The sequence below is a fragment of the Haemorhous mexicanus genome, chromosome 19 (assembly GCF_027477595.1).
Source record: "Haemorhous mexicanus isolate bHaeMex1 chromosome 19, bHaeMex1.pri, whole genome shotgun sequence".
NCBI classification, from domain to species: Eukaryota; Metazoa; Chordata; class Aves; order Passeriformes; family Fringillidae; genus Haemorhous; species Haemorhous mexicanus.
The window spans coordinates 9,675,977-9,691,826 of NC_082359.1; the positions used below are offsets into that span (position 1 = coordinate 9,675,977).

The 15,850-nt window shown below is 59.9% G+C and overlaps 2 protein-coding genes across 2 annotated transcripts; both read right to left on the minus strand.

Moving 5' to 3' along the window:
* Nucleotides 1–3,229: 3,229 nt before the first annotated feature.
* Nucleotides 3,230–6,440, minus strand: CRYBB2 (crystallin beta B2). Its single transcript, XM_059863771.1, has 5 exons — nucleotides 5,903–6,440; nucleotides 5,107–5,225; nucleotides 4,246–4,378; nucleotides 3,677–3,819; nucleotides 3,230–3,545 (listed from the first exon to the last, which is right to left on the minus strand). The coding sequence occupies exons 1-5, from the start codon at nucleotides 5,957–5,959 to the stop codon at nucleotides 3,377–3,379; spliced, it is 621 nt and encodes a 206-aa protein (XP_059719754.1). The 5' UTR covers nucleotides 5,960–6,440; the 3' UTR covers nucleotides 3,230–3,376.
* Nucleotides 6,441–8,985: 2,545 nt separating this feature from the next.
* On the minus strand, nucleotides 8,986–15,736 carry CRYBB3 (crystallin beta B3). Its single transcript, XM_059863769.1, has 7 exons — nucleotides 14,813–15,736; nucleotides 12,226–12,549; nucleotides 11,463–11,542; nucleotides 10,160–10,278; nucleotides 9,949–10,081; nucleotides 9,729–9,871; nucleotides 8,986–9,252 (listed from the first exon to the last, which is right to left on the minus strand). Exons 2-7 carry the CDS (start codon nucleotides 12,389–12,391, stop codon nucleotides 9,087–9,089), a joined length of 807 nt encoding a protein of 268 aa, XP_059719752.1. The 5' UTR covers nucleotides 12,392–12,549; nucleotides 14,813–15,736; the 3' UTR covers nucleotides 8,986–9,086.
* Nucleotides 15,737–15,850: the final 114 nt, after the last annotated feature.

Sequence of the window (15,850 nt, forward strand, 5' to 3'; positions counted from 1 at the left end):
CCTTCCCAGCACATCCCCTTGTGCAGCCCAGCTCCTCACTGGAGGATGTGCTCCCAGCACATCCCCTCGTGTCAGTGAAGAGTTTTGGGTTGCTCCTGAGCCTTTCAGCATCGTCGCTGTCCTGGCCGGCTGCAATCCCCTGATACCCGGTAATCCCATTATGTCTCCACGAGGCTGCTTCCAATTCTGGCCGCTGAAGAAGTGATGTTTCTTAATTAGCTTTTCAACCGGACAGGGATTTTACTGGCTGTAAGGAGCTGTGGAGGTTTCATTGCTTCCTTTCTCTGCCTCGTCACACTGATGTCAGGAACAAAAACAAGGAGCAGAAAGCAAATGGGAGCCTGGCACTGAGAACAAGAATGCCCATTCTCAGGGACAGCCAGAGCCAAAGATCCTCTCTCTCTCTCTCTCTGTCTACAGGATATTTCACTCCTGCCTCAGCCCTCGCATTAATCAGAGCAGAGATTACTTTTCCACATGCCAAAGCTGAACATTGATAAATCAAATCTGCCCTGAAAACCACAAGGCTTTAATAATACATGCTGGGTTCCTGCTTGGTTTTCCTTCCTTCCTTAAACCTCCAGTGTTTGTGGCTGGGTCTGTGCGTGGAGCACAAACATGAGGCTGGAGGATCCATTTAATGCAAAGAAGAAGTGAAAAAAAATTGAAGCTAGGAATCTTATGTAATCACGTGGCTCCTGAAGATGGAGAATTAAACATAACAATAATTTTCAGAGGATAAAAATCCCTGAAACCCACAGTAAAGCCTTCACAGCTGGCAAGGCACATTAGGTACCCAAAGCACCCAGGCTGCAGGTGTGATTGAGCTCAGCCCGCCGTATTTCAGTAAAGAACAATTCATATTTCTCAAGATTGCTGGTTTTTAGCCCGTGATTCTCCAGCCTGGGGTGTCCTGAGGGGGGATTCACCCGGCTGCTGCTGGCAAAGGTAAAGCAAAGCCAGTGGGAGCCGACGGGCACATCTTCATCTCTTCTCGCTCTTGCCTCCTCCTCCTCACCAGCCCATCCCGCATCACCCACGGTCCTCATGGAGGCACTTCCCGAGGACAGCCAGCGGCTGCTGCTCCAGTTGGAAAATAAAACAGGAAGGAAAAGACACCTCAGTGTCGGATTTAGCCAGGGTTTGCATCATTCTTACTCTTTCATTAATTGCCCCACGGCAAATTGCTGCTGCTCCCCTGCAGGCAGCCCCTCCCCTGTGGGGATCACCTGCCGGGGGTCGCGGGGATCCCCCGCCCACCCCAGCACCGCAGGAACCGAGGGATGGAACCAGCACGGCCGGCAGCGGTGAGGGCTGATCCCCCCTGTTCTTTTTGCTGGGTGAAAAAAAAAAAAATTAAAAAAAAAATCCCTTCGGCAGCCTGGAGAACAGCTTTAGCTCTGCCGGCTGTTGGCACGACGGCAAAACCACCCACCCAGGCAGCGCCGTGGCACCGCTGACACCTCGGCAGCCCCGCGGTCCCCGCAGCCCCGGCGGCAGCGGGACACGACGGCCAGCGGGAGGGAGGGGACAGGGACAGGGACACGGCTGGGGTGGCCGGGGGGCTCCTGCTGCTGAGGCGACGAGCGCGGTAGCAGCGAGCCAGATGGCAGCTCGGAGCGGGCGTGGGACGGAGGCGATCTTCTGCTTTTGAATAAAATTTAAAAAATAAAAAACAAATTATTCTCTCAGCACATTTCCCCAGAGCCAGCGAGGGAAAAACCCTCCTCGGCAGAGCTGAAGCTGCGTCCAGGTGACCCGAGGGCGCCCACCTGGGTGCACCCAGCCACCAGAGGAGGAATTTCCCCCAGCGTGTCCCACAGGAGCTGCTCTGAGCTCGTTCACTTTTTCCACTTCTGCTTTCGGTGCTTTTTTCTCCCAGAACCCTCCCAGCCCACCCAGAGCCGTCCCAGCGGGAGCTGCCCTGGCCGCCGCCTGTCAGGTTGGACTGGGCTTGGGGCAACCTGGGCAGGTGGAAGGTGGCCCTGCCCGTGGCAGGGGAGTCGAACGAGATGAGCTCTAAATTCCCATCCAACCCAAGCCGTTCCAGGGTTCCACGGCTGGGAATCTCGGACTCCGTGATTTGGGGTCTCTGCTCCCCATCCCGCTGCTGCTTTCAGCACTTTGCCCCCCAGCAGCCGCCGTTTCCCACCGGCACTCCCGGCACTCCCAGAGCTCTGCCGCTGCTACCGCTAAAATCCCATTTACACTAACACGTTCGGGACTGGGATGATCCTGAATCCTCCCTGGGGAAGGAAAGGCGCAGCTTTCCGCAAAGCCTGGCCGAGGAGCTGGCATGTCACAGCAGCGTGTGGCGAACGATGAATCGGGCTGGTCGCCCGTGGGCTGGGCTGTGCCGGCCGGGGGACTCCGCCGGAGCACAGGGAAAAGCCTCAGGCACACGGAGGATTCGGGGGCGAACCCCCTCCTCCGCGGCGGCTGGGCGCGGGAGCTGACGAGGAGGATGCTGTGCATCCCTGACTCCCCGAGATTCCCGGGTTTGCTGGGATTCGCACCCAAACCCCGCAGCCAGGCGGGACCCTGCGGGGCCAGGAGAGCGGCAGGAGCCACGAGGTGCCCGGATTGCCCCGTCAGGTGGCCCTCGCCTGTGCCCACACTGCAGCAGTGACACTGAGCAGCTGCCACGGCCACGTCCTGCTGCCGGAGGGGACCGAGCCCAGCCGCCCCCGCCACCGCGTCTGCCACCGTCACCGCCACCGCCTCTGCCACCACACGGAGCCCCCGGCCAAGCAGGTGCGGCTGCGCTCCTCCGCTTCCTTTGCCCGATTTATGACATGATCATAAAGGCATCCTCTAGCACCGTGACTGCTAAATTAAAGCGTTGTTACTAATTACAGCCCTCAGAGCATAATAACGAGTGCCACTTCGGAGGTGCCCCGATCGAGAGGGCAATTCCTCCCCTAGCCCCCGCAGGATCTGTGCCATCTGCCCCGGTGCTCAGGGCACACCTTCGTCCCCGCAGCAGGACGTCACCCACGGCCTTGGCCGTGCACCCTGGACAGGGTTGAGCCCCAGAGCCCCCAGGTCACCTCCCTCACCCGGACACTTGGGTGACCCGCCAGCACCGATGGCACCGCCGCAGGGTGGCACTGAGAGCATCGGCGGCGCGGCGATGAGCCCCCTCCCCGGCCAGGAGCACGGAGGGCAGGGCGGGCATCCCAACCCGCCAGCGGAGTCCCTCAGCACGCCGCGGATGAAAGGGCAGAGCTGGGACTTTGAAACTCCAAGCTTTATTGAGTTGCTTCGGCAGCGCGGGCATCACACGGGGGGAGGCGAGAGGCGAGGCCGCGGGGGCACAGCGGCGGCCGGGGGAACGCTTGCTCCGCTCCCCGCGCCCCGGCACGGGCCGGGGGCTTTAGTTGGTGGGGTGGTAGGCACCGCGCTGGTGCCACTGCATGTCCCGGATGCGCCTGACCGACTGGATCTGGGGGTGCTGAGCGCCGAAGTCTGAGCTGTCCTTGTAGTCCCCCTTTTCAAACAGGTACTGGTAGCCCCGGTAGCCAGGGTACTGGTATCCCACCCACCTGGCAAGGCAAGCGGAGGCGGGGGGGAGGTCATACAACACACTCACCCCAAGCATGGCCCGGCGGAGCGCAGCCCCGCGGGGATGCTCGGGCACCGCCCGGGACCCACCCCCGCCGGCCCCGGTACTCACGTGCCGCTCTGCACCCGCACGGATGAGACCTTCTCCTGGTAGCCGTGTGCGTGGAAGCTGGGCACATCGTCGTCTATGATTTCGATCTTCTTGCCGGTGAAGCTGGGGTTTTCGTACAGCACGATCTTGTGCTCCTGGCTGTCCTGCAGCCGGGAGAGCAGAGACGGGGCTCAGCGGCCGCCGGCCCCGCGGGGCTGGGCAGGGGGGGCAGAGCCCAGGGCTGTGGGGAACCCGAGGCCAGGGCGGGCACCGTGCGCCACCGCTCCCAGCGGTGCCGGGGGTGCTCCGCATCCCTCCATCCATGCGGCTCACAGAGCCGCTGCCTGCGCGGGCACTGCCAGACTTACCAGCAGACGTCCTCCGCTCTGGGGTCACCTGCCACCGCCCCCGTCCCCGCGCCCCCTCCGACCCCCCCACGGCTCCCCGGGCCCCGAGGGCTGGGGCGAGGGTGCGCAGGAGGGGGTGCCCCTCCGCCCGCGGGGCTGGGGAGGGCGGGGGAAGGCTGGGGAAGACTTCTGGCTGCAGACCTTGGTCTGGCGGGTGGGTAGTGGCTGTCTGGGTGCTCTCACCACTTTGATGGGTCTCAGGGAAGTGATGCTGTCGCTTCTCCGGCTGTTGGTCCAGGAGTCCCAGCGGGGGTACTCCCCCTTCTCAAACACAAACTGCTCCCCTTTGCAGCTTGCCTGCTCGTAGCCCACCCAGCTGGAAGAGAGCAGGGGGCGCGCTTTAGAGGGGGCAGCGGAGCGGGGATCGGCCCCCGGCACCGCCCCCGGCGAGCGCCCGGGCTGAGCCCCAGCCGTGCCCCCTGCTCCCCGCCCGGATGGGAGGGGTGCCAGGGAGGTGCCAGGCGGGGCTGCGGTGCCTCCGGCTAGCAGTGACACCCCAGGGCTTCCCGCTGTGGTGGCCACCCATCCTTGGTCGCTGGGGACTCACGGGATCACCCAAATATCCTAGCTGGGGTTGTGCTCCCACCAGCTGTCCCGTGGTTCTGGGAACAGCACTGGGAACTCTCCAGGGACTTTTCGGGGGCTCTCCCTTGCCCGGAGCCCGTGGCTTGGAGAGCACACACAGGGCCAGCAGGTGGGGAGAGGGCATAAGGAGGTCCCAGTCTCACCTGTGCCTGCACCCAAAGGGAGGGAAACCAAGCTGGGGGTAACGCTGTGATCTCTGCCCACGCCCACAGCCCTCCACTCTCCTGCCGCTGAGCGGGGCTATCAGCCTGTCCAGGTGACAGTGTCACCCCCTGGTCACCCACTGTGTCCCCCTGCTCACCTGGTGGCACCGGGCGCTCACCGGGGTGAGCTGGGCGAGCAGCTCGGCGGCGTTGGCCACAGGAAATCCGCGGGGCGATGCGGGCGTGGCAGCGGGGAGACCCCTCCTCCCCAGCCCCTCCCTCCAGCCCCCCGCAGCCCCCCAGGTCCCTCACGTACGGTCCGGAGTGCACCAGGATGGAGCCCACTTTGTCCACGCCGGCTTCCTTCAGGTTGGGGCAGGCCCCGCTGAGCTCATGGCAGCGGCCCTGGAAGTTCTCCTGCTCGAAGATGGCAATCTGAAAGAGAGCAGGAGCTCAGGACGGGTGTCACCCGCCCCTGCCACCACCACTGGGGGCACACGCTGTCCCCAACCACGGGGCAGCGCATCTGCAGCAGTCCAGACCTCTCCCTCTCCCAAAATTGCACTCCAGAGGTTTTTAAGGAGCCTGCAAATGCAAGCCACAGTTGCCATCCCCCTGAGGATGCAGGTCCCACTCACGGGTGCCCACGAGGCCCTGCCAGCTCTGTCCCAGTGCCCCGGTGCTCCTGGCAGAGGAATGCCCACGCTCACAGCAGGCATCAAACAGGCTGAGGGGCTCGGTTGTGGCTGGAGCCCGCAGCCACCAGAGGGACACGGCGACCCAGACACCTGGGGACAGCCCGGGGACAGCCCCGGAGCCACCAGCCCAGCACAGATCTCAGGGGTCAGGCGCTAGGGACAGACCTGTTGTTTCTGCAGCGGTGGTGGGAGATCAGCACTTGGTCTGTTCCCAGCCGCTCCGCCTGCCCCGAGGCTGAGGGATGCCAAAAAATCCCATTCCCCATCCCCTGCTCCTGCTGCAAAGGCTCAGCAGCGCTGCCGGCCGTGCTTGGCACCAGCTGCTCCCAGCAGTGCCTCCGGGTATGATTTGGGCACCCAGAGAGGATGAGGGTGTCCTGGTCCCCCTGCAGGGCTGGGCAGTGTCCCACTGACCTTGGAGCTGGCTTGCTGCTGCTTGGAGGCTGGCATTTGGTGCTCGGAAGCCATCATCAGCTGGGTTGTCTGCTGCCTTGGGAGGGAAACTCAGCAGGTTAAAATCTGCCCCTGAGGACACGCTGGGGACCTTGCTCAGAGCCCTCTGTCCATGCCCCCATCTGTACCCTGCAGTTTACCCAGGGAAGAGGGTGGTGGGACCAGGACTTGCAGCAGGATGGGCTCAGTCTGGGGGTGCCAGGGACAAACTCTGCTGAGGGCTGCTCAGCACCCCAAACCTCCCCTGGCTCAGGCAATGGTCCTTGAGACCTGCCTGGGGTCTCCAGCACAGGGAACTGTGAGCTCAGGGAATTCCTCAATCATTCCCAGTGGAGCCCAGGCCCTGTGGTCGAGCATTTCCTACTGTCCCTGTCCAGCTGAGCGTCCCACGTGGTGCTGGAAGGGGTGATGGAGAGAAGCACTGGGGCTCCCCCCGCCATCCCCAGCCCTGGGAGCCTGTGCCGAGCCCTCCCGCCCCAGCCTGGCACTGCCACTCCTGGGAAAGACCCCCATCCTCAAGCCCAGAGGGACCCTCAGTATCTGAGCAGCTCAAAATCAGGTGAAAACTCATTCCTGACAAAAAGAAACGGAGCCGTGGCCGGGTGGGATGTCCTGCTTTGGGCTGCGGGGACGGGACTGTCCCCGGCTCCGTGCCCACACCCCGCGGGCACCGGGAAGGGACCCCGGCCCCGGGGGTCGGGAGGAGGCTGCGGCAAGAGAGAGGACAATAAATAGCAAAGTCTTACCAGTTATACCAGTACCCGCTTGAGCCAGTGACGGGCTGGGGCCGGGAGGTGGAATTTATACCGAGCTGCAGCAGAGAGGTGCCAAAACTATTTACAAAATAGTTAAAGCCTGATTCAAAGCGAGAATGCTGGATTAAACCCCAATGAAAACCAGGGTCAGCTGATCCGCCGCAGCCTTTGTCTGCCCGAGCACCGAGCCCGAGTTATTTCATTACCTGTCACATTCGAGTCACCCGCTTTGTCGGGTTGGTGGCGAGGAGATTTGGACTTTGCAAGCATCAGCCGAACGCGTGCCAAGAGCCGGGGCGGGCCCGGCCAACAAAGCCCCGCCAGCCCCGCTTCAGGCGTTTCGGGGCCAGAGACTTGATCCCCCCGACAGCCCGGCAGCCGCCGCCGGAGCTGCTGAGCTCGGCTCTTTCCATGCGCGATAAAACGCCTCAAAGCGCTGGGGAGCGTCTGGCTTTGCCCGTCTGCAGCCCGGGCAGGGAGCGCCCGCGGCCGTGCCAGCACCGGGGGCACCGCGGGAGCCTCCCCGACACCGGCCCGGGTCCTTGGGGGTGGGCAGGGGCTGAGGCCGCTCTTCCTTGCTGAGCTGCAAGGTCACCTTGTCCCCTGTGGCATTGGAAACCCCATCACCTGGAGCTGGGGCAGCAGCCTGGGGCTGGGGTGCACTCGGTGCTGGGTGTTGGGCTCCTTTAGGGTCCCTGAGAAGCACCCCAGGGGTCCCTCGGTGACACCAGGACAAAGCTGAGGTCACAAGGGGGTCACACGTTCCCGTGGGATGTGGCTGGATGGGCAGGACAGCCAGGGCTGGGCTGAGGGGTGAGGGCAGCAGCAGAGTCCCTTTGCTGGCATTGTCCCAGCAGCTGAGCCGGGAGGCTGCACGGGGCTGGGGGCTGCAGGAAAGGAGGTTTCACAGAGGGGGGGACACTGCTGCTGCTGTGCAGCACCCACGACCCCCTTCACCCCACAGAGGAACTGGATCCCCCTGTCAGCCCAGCAAGCATCACCCAGCATGAACAGACCCCACACCTGCCCCTTCCCCCTCACAGCACCCCCCGAGGGTCCCACAGCAGGAGATGGGCTGCAGCCCCCCCAGGGTCACCTCTGCCCCATGCCCTACCCCAGGATGGCTGCACAGGGTCACCCACAGGGTGTTGTCACCAGAGCCTTCCCTGGTAGTGACGTGTGTGGGGTCAGTCCCCGGGGTCTGCAGCTGCCCCAGCTCCAGGTGATGGGGTATCCAGGGCCAGAGGGGCCAAGGTGACCTTGCAGCTCTGCAAGGAACCCATCAGGCCATGGACAGGCCAGGGTGTGATCCAGAGTTTCCAGCATTCCCAGCCCTGGAGTTCGCCTTTCTCGCCTGTGTCTCCTACTGCAGCCCCACAGACAGACCCAGCATTGCCCTCCCCATCTCCTGGATTAATCCATTCAGTTAATCCTGAGCCCTGGACCCTCATGGACCTGTCCCAGGTCCCAGTGCAGCCCTGCAGCCACATCCCATCCCCTCAGCAGGGGCTGTCACAGTGCTCAGCACAGCCCCAGTGATCTGGTTTAGCTCATCCCAGCCCCAGCTGTGGCAGCCCCAGGTGCTGTTCTGGAAGCAGCTTCTGACACTCAGGGCCAGACACTTGCCTTCCACAGCCACCAACCCCCCCAAAGGGAAAAGCTCTGGGGGGTTGCTCAGGGACCTGCACAAAGCCCTCAGATGGACTCAAGCCCATCACCCATCTCCCATCTCTGCCCCAGCCCAGTGGGTCCCCAAGCGTGGCCACAGTGCCCCTGGGGAAGGACAGTGCCAGGGCAGCTCAGCACCCTGTGGCACCCCTGAACCCCCCACCTCTGCCCCAGGACAGCTTCCCCCATGTCAGAGCTCATTCCCGTGGGAGAAACCACCCCAGGACAGTGGGAAACTTCCTTGGGGACAGGCTGGAGCCCCTGCAGGACGCTGAGGTTGGGCACAGCCATCCCACCATGGGATGAGCACAGGGCCTGGCACCACCCAGGGATGGCTGCTCCACATCCCCCCCAGCCCCCTCCCCGCCCTGGGACTGGCCAGCAGCCCTGGGAGCGGGCAGGAGATGCTGTGAAAAGGGACAGAGGCACTGGAAAAACCCTGACACGGCAGCACCGGGGGTTATCTTTGGAAAGCTGCAGCCTTTATGTAACACTGCAAACACTGGCACTCCCCGCTCTGCCCTGCGCGGGGTTGCTGGGCACGGCCCCATCCCCATCCCCATCCCCCTGCCCCCCTCCCGGACCTCCCCCAGCCCCAGGACCAGGCGGGCCCCGGCAGCCTCCAGCTCAGAGCTTTATTGAGGTTTTTGCACAAAGAACACCACGGTCACGGCAGCAGCGGGGGGAGCCCTCCAGCGGCCCCGGCGGGGGCGGGGGGTCCCTCAGCTGTTCTCGAAGCAGCCCCGCTGGTGCCACTGCTGGTCCCGCACGCGGCGCACGGACTGGATCAGGGGCTGGTTGGCGTCCCACTCGTTCCAGTGCCGGTACTCGCCCTTCTCAAAGACGTGCTGGCGGCCCCGGTACCCGGGGTACTCATAGCCCACCCACCTGCAGGGACCGAGGCAGTGCTCAGTGGTGCCCCCCCCACACCCCCGCAGCCCCTGGAGCAGGGGCAGTGCCCCCATCCCCACCCCAGCGTTCCCATTCCCATCCCAGTGTCCCCATCTACTGCCTGCCACAGCCAGATGATGCTGCCCAGGGCCACTCCTGTGTCACCAAGTGCCACAGCACAGGCTGCAGTGCTCGGGTGGGAAATGCCACATGCCAGGAGGGGATGGAGAGTTCATGGAGAAGGGACCACAGCTTGGGTGGTGGGTTAGGGCAAGGAGTCATCATCCAGCCCCCGGGACAATGCCATGGTCCCTATTACTCCTTATGGGCTAGGGAAAAGGTGGCAGCAGGGAGGGGACAAGGGACACGACGGGCATGAGCCGTACCGTGGCCCCTGCCACCACCCTGGGGGGTCCAACTACAGTGCCACAGGCAGGAAGCTGTCGGGGTGTCCCCTGTGTCCCCATCCTTACGTTCCATTCAGGGCTTTGACGCTGGCCACACGGTCCTGGAAGCCGTGGGCCCAGAGGCTGGGCACGTCGTCATCCACGATCTCCATCTTGCGCCCGGTGTAGCCCGCGTTCTCAAACAGGTGGATCTTGTGGTCAGCGCTGTCCTGGGGGAAAGGGCGGCTCAGGGGCTGTCCCCTGATGGTCCCCAGCGCTGTGGCCAGCCCAGCACAGCCCTACTCACAATCTGGAGGGGCCGGATGGACATCAGGCTGTCGCTGCTGTGGCTGTTGGACCACGAGTCCCAGCGGGGGTAGTCGCCCTTCTCCAGCACAAACTGCTCCCCAGCGTAGGCCTGGCGCTCGAAGCCCAGCCACCTGCAGGAGCCCAGGGTCAGGGGGATGCTCTCCCTGCCACCCCCTGGGGCTGCTCCACCTTCCCCACCCCAGACTTACGGGCCAGACTCCACCTGGATGGAGCCCACCTTCTCCATCTCCTTCTCGGTGATGTTGGGCAGCTCCTCTGTCAGCTCACACCTTTTCCCCTGGAAATTCTCCAGCTCGTAGATTGTGATCTAAGGTGGGGAGAGACCCTGTCAGGCACCACAGCAGGGGAACACCCCAGGAAATGGGGGCAGCAGTGATCAAAGGGCTCTGGCAGTGTCCCTCCATCCCAGCCATCCTGTGCCAATGTCACTCCTTGCCCGGCAGAGCCGGGTCCTGCCAGTGCCTCTGCCCTGACAGAGCTCTGGCCAAGGGTGTTTGTTTGGTAAAGCACAAGCTGGAATTTTGTCCATGACAGGCTGAAAAACAGCTAAAATACAGAAGATTTGGGCTCAGAGAATTTCTGAGCCATGGGCTGCCTCTCCTATCCCCAGCCTGGTCATTGCCCATTATCATTTCCTTATCACTGCTCCCTCCAGATCCAACCATCCCCTTGACCTGGCCTGGCATGAGCACTTTATTCAGAGTTTCCTTCTAAGCCCTGCCAGGTACAGAGACCCCAGTGCCTCCCCAGGCTGCCCTGCTCTCAGCAGAGCCTCGAGGCTGAGCTGCAGGATGGGCTGGAGCCAGTCCCAGCACCATTCAGGGACCAGGAGGGTCTGTGGGGTGACCAGGCACCCCCTGTCACTGTCCCAAAGGGGTCCCAGCTGCAACACCTGAGTCTGGGACAAGGGCAGAGCCTCCTGCTCACACCACATAACGGGGGGCTCAAGGACAGAGGTGACACCCAGGTTCCTCAGGAGCCTCTGTGCACCCCAAAGCAATAAACAGCCCCAGTTCCTGGCACCCCTCTCCCCCTGGCAGGATCTGCTCCCACCTCCAGCCTTCCCCATCCAGGAGCAGCTTTGTGGGAAGCTCTGCACCCACCACATCCTCTCCAGCTGATTTACCTTCAACCAACCTACAAACACACCTGGGGAGTTTCAGTGCCTGGGCCCACAGCTGACCCTGCTGTGCTGGGATGCTTCATCTCCTGGATTAAATCCCTGGGCATTTGCATACCAGCCTGGCCAGCCAAAGACCTTGGCAGCCATGCAGGCAGGGAGCAGTGTCCCTCCTGCAGGCAGCAGCAGCAGGTCCCCAGCCCCAGCTTCTTCCCAGCCTGCAGCCACCCCTGGGCTCAACACCAGAGTGGGGCCACCACCCACTGCTGCTGTGGGAGAGCTGGAGGCCACTCCTGTCTCCAGCAGCTCCTGCATTGGTTCCAGCCTGGCACCCCACGGCTCCACCCAGTCCCCAGTACAGCCCAGTATACCTTGTAGGTGCCACCTCGCTCGCCAGCACCCTCCCCAGTCGCCATCTGCTCGGGGGGACTTTGCTGCTCGGTCATTGTGCCTGGAAAACCCAAAGTGCAGGAGGTTAAGGTGGGAGGCACTGGGATTTACAGCTGATGATGAAACAGAGGATGAAGCTGGCACGCAACAGGCAGCAGGGGTTAGCACAGACCCCAGTGCATAAATCCCCAGAGATGTCCAAGCTCTGTTATCCATCCTCCTCTCCCTCCTGCACACAGGCCCCAAATCCTCACCCAGGCACCTCCAGGACTGAACTGAGCCACGTCCCAGGTGACACAGAGCCCTCTGCCCAGGGCAGCTCACCCAGCTGCCACTAAACTCCCCTCTCACAGCCCCGCCTTTGTTCCCAGCAGGAATTTCTCAGCTTCCAGCTGCTGACATCTTTCCCCACAACATAAACCTGACACCATTCCCTTGCTCCAGCATCCCGGGGGACACCAAACCCGGCAGCTGGAGCTGCTGTGCCGCCGTGGCCAGGGGGGATGGCGGTGAGAGCCCCCTCTTCACTCTCCAGGAACATCCACAAAACTCTAGTCCAGCATTAGAACACGCCTTCCCCAGCCACGCCACGCAGACAAGGGGCTTAAGAGACGAATAAAGGAGTTTGGCAACGTCCTGAATCAAACCCTGCAGCTTCACTTCTGGCCAAACCCCGCGTGTCTGACTCAGACTCAGACACACCAACTCTTGGTGAAAGCCCCTTGCAGTCCCAGCAGTGCTAACCTCTCCGTGTGGTTCCGCTGTGCCGGGCGGCACGGGCGGCCCCGCTATTTATGGGGTTGCTTCTGAACAGAGCAGCAGAATTCCCGGGGCGCTGATGCAGCAGCTGCGTCCACGGAATTCCAGCCATGAGATCCCACCTCAATAGCGCGGGCGCGCAGCGGGCCATGCAAACGTCACGCCGATTTCTCCCGGCTGTCCCTCGCACACGGGCCGCTCGATTTACAGAAGATTAACGGCCAAATTCACATCAGCACGTTCACGCTGCTTCTTGCCAGGTTCTCTGGAAAACTCCGCCATCAGCAGTTCACCAGGGAGGGTTTAAGCCTGGAAACCGAGCGCAGCGCGGAGCAAAAACCGGGCAAAACGGCCCCGTTTGTGAGGGCTCAAGGACAGAGGTGACACCCAGGTTCCTCAGGAGCCTCTGTGCACCCCCAAGCAATAAACAGCCCCAGCTCCTGGCACCCCTCTCCCCCTGGCAGGATCTGCTCCCACCTCCAGCATTCCCTGTCCAGGAATAGCTTTGTGGGAAGCTCTGCACCCACTGCATCCTCTCCAGCTGATTTACCTTCAACCAACCTACGAGCTGAATCCCTACCTACAAACACACCTGGGGAGGGTTGAGCTGAATCCCAACCTACAAACACACCTGGGGAGGGTTGAGCTGATTCCCTACCTACAAACACACCTGGGGAGGGTTGAGCTGAATCCCTACCTATAAACACACCTGGGGAGGGTTGAGCTGAATCCCAACCTACAAACACACCTGGGGAGGGTTTAGCCTGGAAACCGAGAGCAGGGTGAAGCAAAAACCAGGCAAAATGTCCCTGTTTGTGAGGGCTCCACACAAGGTGTGATGCAGGGCTGGTGTCAGCTCTGGGAGCTCAGCACTTCCAGATTGGTGTTCTTGCTGTAACTTTGGCCTAAGCAGGTTCTCTCCATCGAGTTCCTTTTCTTTGTCTGTCCCCAGTCTGGCTCCCTGCCTGGCATTTCCCAGGAACACGCTGGAAACACATCCTGGGGTGTGTGATGAGGCCTTTCTGGAGCCTGGCACAAGGGTCTGTCCATCTTCACAGGCACAGGGGGATGTAAGGCACCAAACTGGGAGCATTTCATGCCAGGCACCAAACTGGAAGCATTTCACTCTACTGGTAGCAGGCCTGACTCCCTCTTCACCACTGAGAGTCCCTTCAGACCCAAACCATGTTCCTCAGAGAACATTTTATTCAGCTGCATAGATCCCAATTTATTACAGCCCTTACAGGTTTTTCTACCTGCTCTGAGTGTGGTTCATCTTGAAACCAAGAACTACCCACGAAACCTTAACTGAAATTGCCAGAAAAGTGAATTCTCTGGGCCAGGCTGGACAAACTGAATGGGAGAGGGATGGAAACCAGGAGAGGGATGGAAACCTCTCCTGTTGTACATGTAAGAATGAGGCTCTTCAGCCCCACCCCATCCCTGCCTCCCTGGGTGATGCTCCAGGCCTGGTGTGACAGGGATGAGCCAGGTGTCTCCAACTGACTCTTCCTCACTCTGCCTATCTGTGGTTCCTGATGAAGATTTGTTGTCCCCATCAGAGCTCCAACAGACTGAGGGGGAATGGATTCATTTCTGTCTCACCAAACACAGTATCAGCTGTCCTCAACAAATTACAAACACAGAATTTCCTGTGCCAGTCCCTTCCTTCCCAGCAGCCTCATTCACTGAGCTCTGCCACAGCCTCAGGGCCCTGGATCTGCCTCTCCCAGCTCTCCACACTGACAAGGCAATTCCAAAAACATGACAGAAGGGGCACTGGATCTCCTTGATGCCTCTCCCAAACAGACCTCAATTTCCTCTTGCTGTCAGCCTCTTAAATCCCTTTGAAAAATGACTGCTGGAAAATAGATTTTTTTTTGTTGTTGTTAATACCTGGCAAAGCTAAACTGGAACTGCAATGGTACAGAACAAAATACAGCAGCCAGAATATCTTTATTCCCTAGGAAACTGTGTAACACAAAATATGGGATTTCTATCACTATCTATGTGATTTCTATCTATGTATTTATTGCGACCCAGATTGACAGACTCTATAAAGCCATGTGGAGCAACACAAAAGCTTAATCTCCACAAGAGCTCCTTCAAAACCAGATTTGGTACCATTTTGTTTAATATGGAATGAGAAAAACCCATAAACCACCAGACCTTGGCTTTCCCTCTCCTCCTCTGCCAATCCCACCAGAAGAACCAGAAGTTATTGCAGATTATATTTTTGCAATACATTTATGCTCAATACATTAAGCTCACCACCAGCTTGGGAAAGATTCTCACCCTCCACCCTTCTCCACTCCCAGGGTGAGCAGAACTAGGCCTGGACTCTGCAGCCCCTGCCAGAACAGCCCAAATCCCTTTAAAGCTCCATGGAAGTGGTTTCATAGAATCACAGGATTATTTGGGTTGGAAGGGACCTCAAAGCTCATCTCATTCTGCCCCCCCTGCTCCCCCAACCTTCCACTGGACCTGGTTGCTCCAAGTCCTGTCCAACCTGGCCCCAAAAGCCTTCAGCTCCTAAAAGTCCATTTTTAAAAGGAATTAAAGCAATTAATACCTGTTTTTCCTTCTCAGCACTGGGCTGAAGGATGGATCCAACACTTTCCTCATGTGGCTGCAGCTGCTCTTGCACCAGTGTCCTTCAGGGAGGTGCAGACAGTGACCTTGGGCTGTCAGGGAGCACAGTCATGGTGACAGCTCTGGATTTCACTGGAATAGTTTGTTTTACCCCCAGAACTGGCTTGGGGACACTAGTGACAGCTCTGGGAACTCACCCCAGAGGTTTTGTACCTGGATACACCTCGTGAGGCAGAGCAGCACCCAGAACTGCCCACCTGCCCCTGAAACACACCATCCCTGCAGAAATCAAGGATTTGCTGCTCCAAACCTTCTACAAGTCACACTTTGTATTCCCAAATCTGCCCCTCATGCATTTTCAGTTTGCAAAGAAAGAAGAGGGTGAAACAAACTTCTGGGGGAGTGGAAAGGGGATGGTCTGGGGGGGTTAAGTCCTATGGAGAGTCTGGGGATGTCAAAGGTTGGGAGAATCAAGCATTGCTCCTTTCTCTGCAGGAACTGAAAGGCTCTGGTGGATGAGGAACAAACTGAAGATTCATAGATGTTAAAAAGGTGAATTTGCAAACAGAAAAATAAAAAGGAAGAAACCCACAACTGGGAATTCCAATAAAAAGCAATGGAGCAGCTGTGTAAGTCCTGACACAACACCTGGAGCAGGGATTGCTGGGGATCATGAGAGGAGGGCAGTCAGAAGGTGTGCCTGAATTCCACAAAACACTTCATCCCACCTTTAAAACCCAATATTGATGTGGCTTTTTAAGCAAGGAGAACAGCTGAGGAGCTGTGAGGGGAGAGACAAAGGACATGACAGGGCCTCCATCACCTTCAGCATCACTTTTTAGACAAGACCTGAACCTGCTCCAGGGCAGGATCCAGGAGTGGAAGAAGCAGCACATCTGAAGGAACCTTACAGTTCACTTCCATCTCCAATAAACAGCAGGAAAAAGCACATGGCAACAAAGGTGAAAGCACAAAAAATTCCAAGAAGCATTATTTGGAATTAAAATAGAATTATATA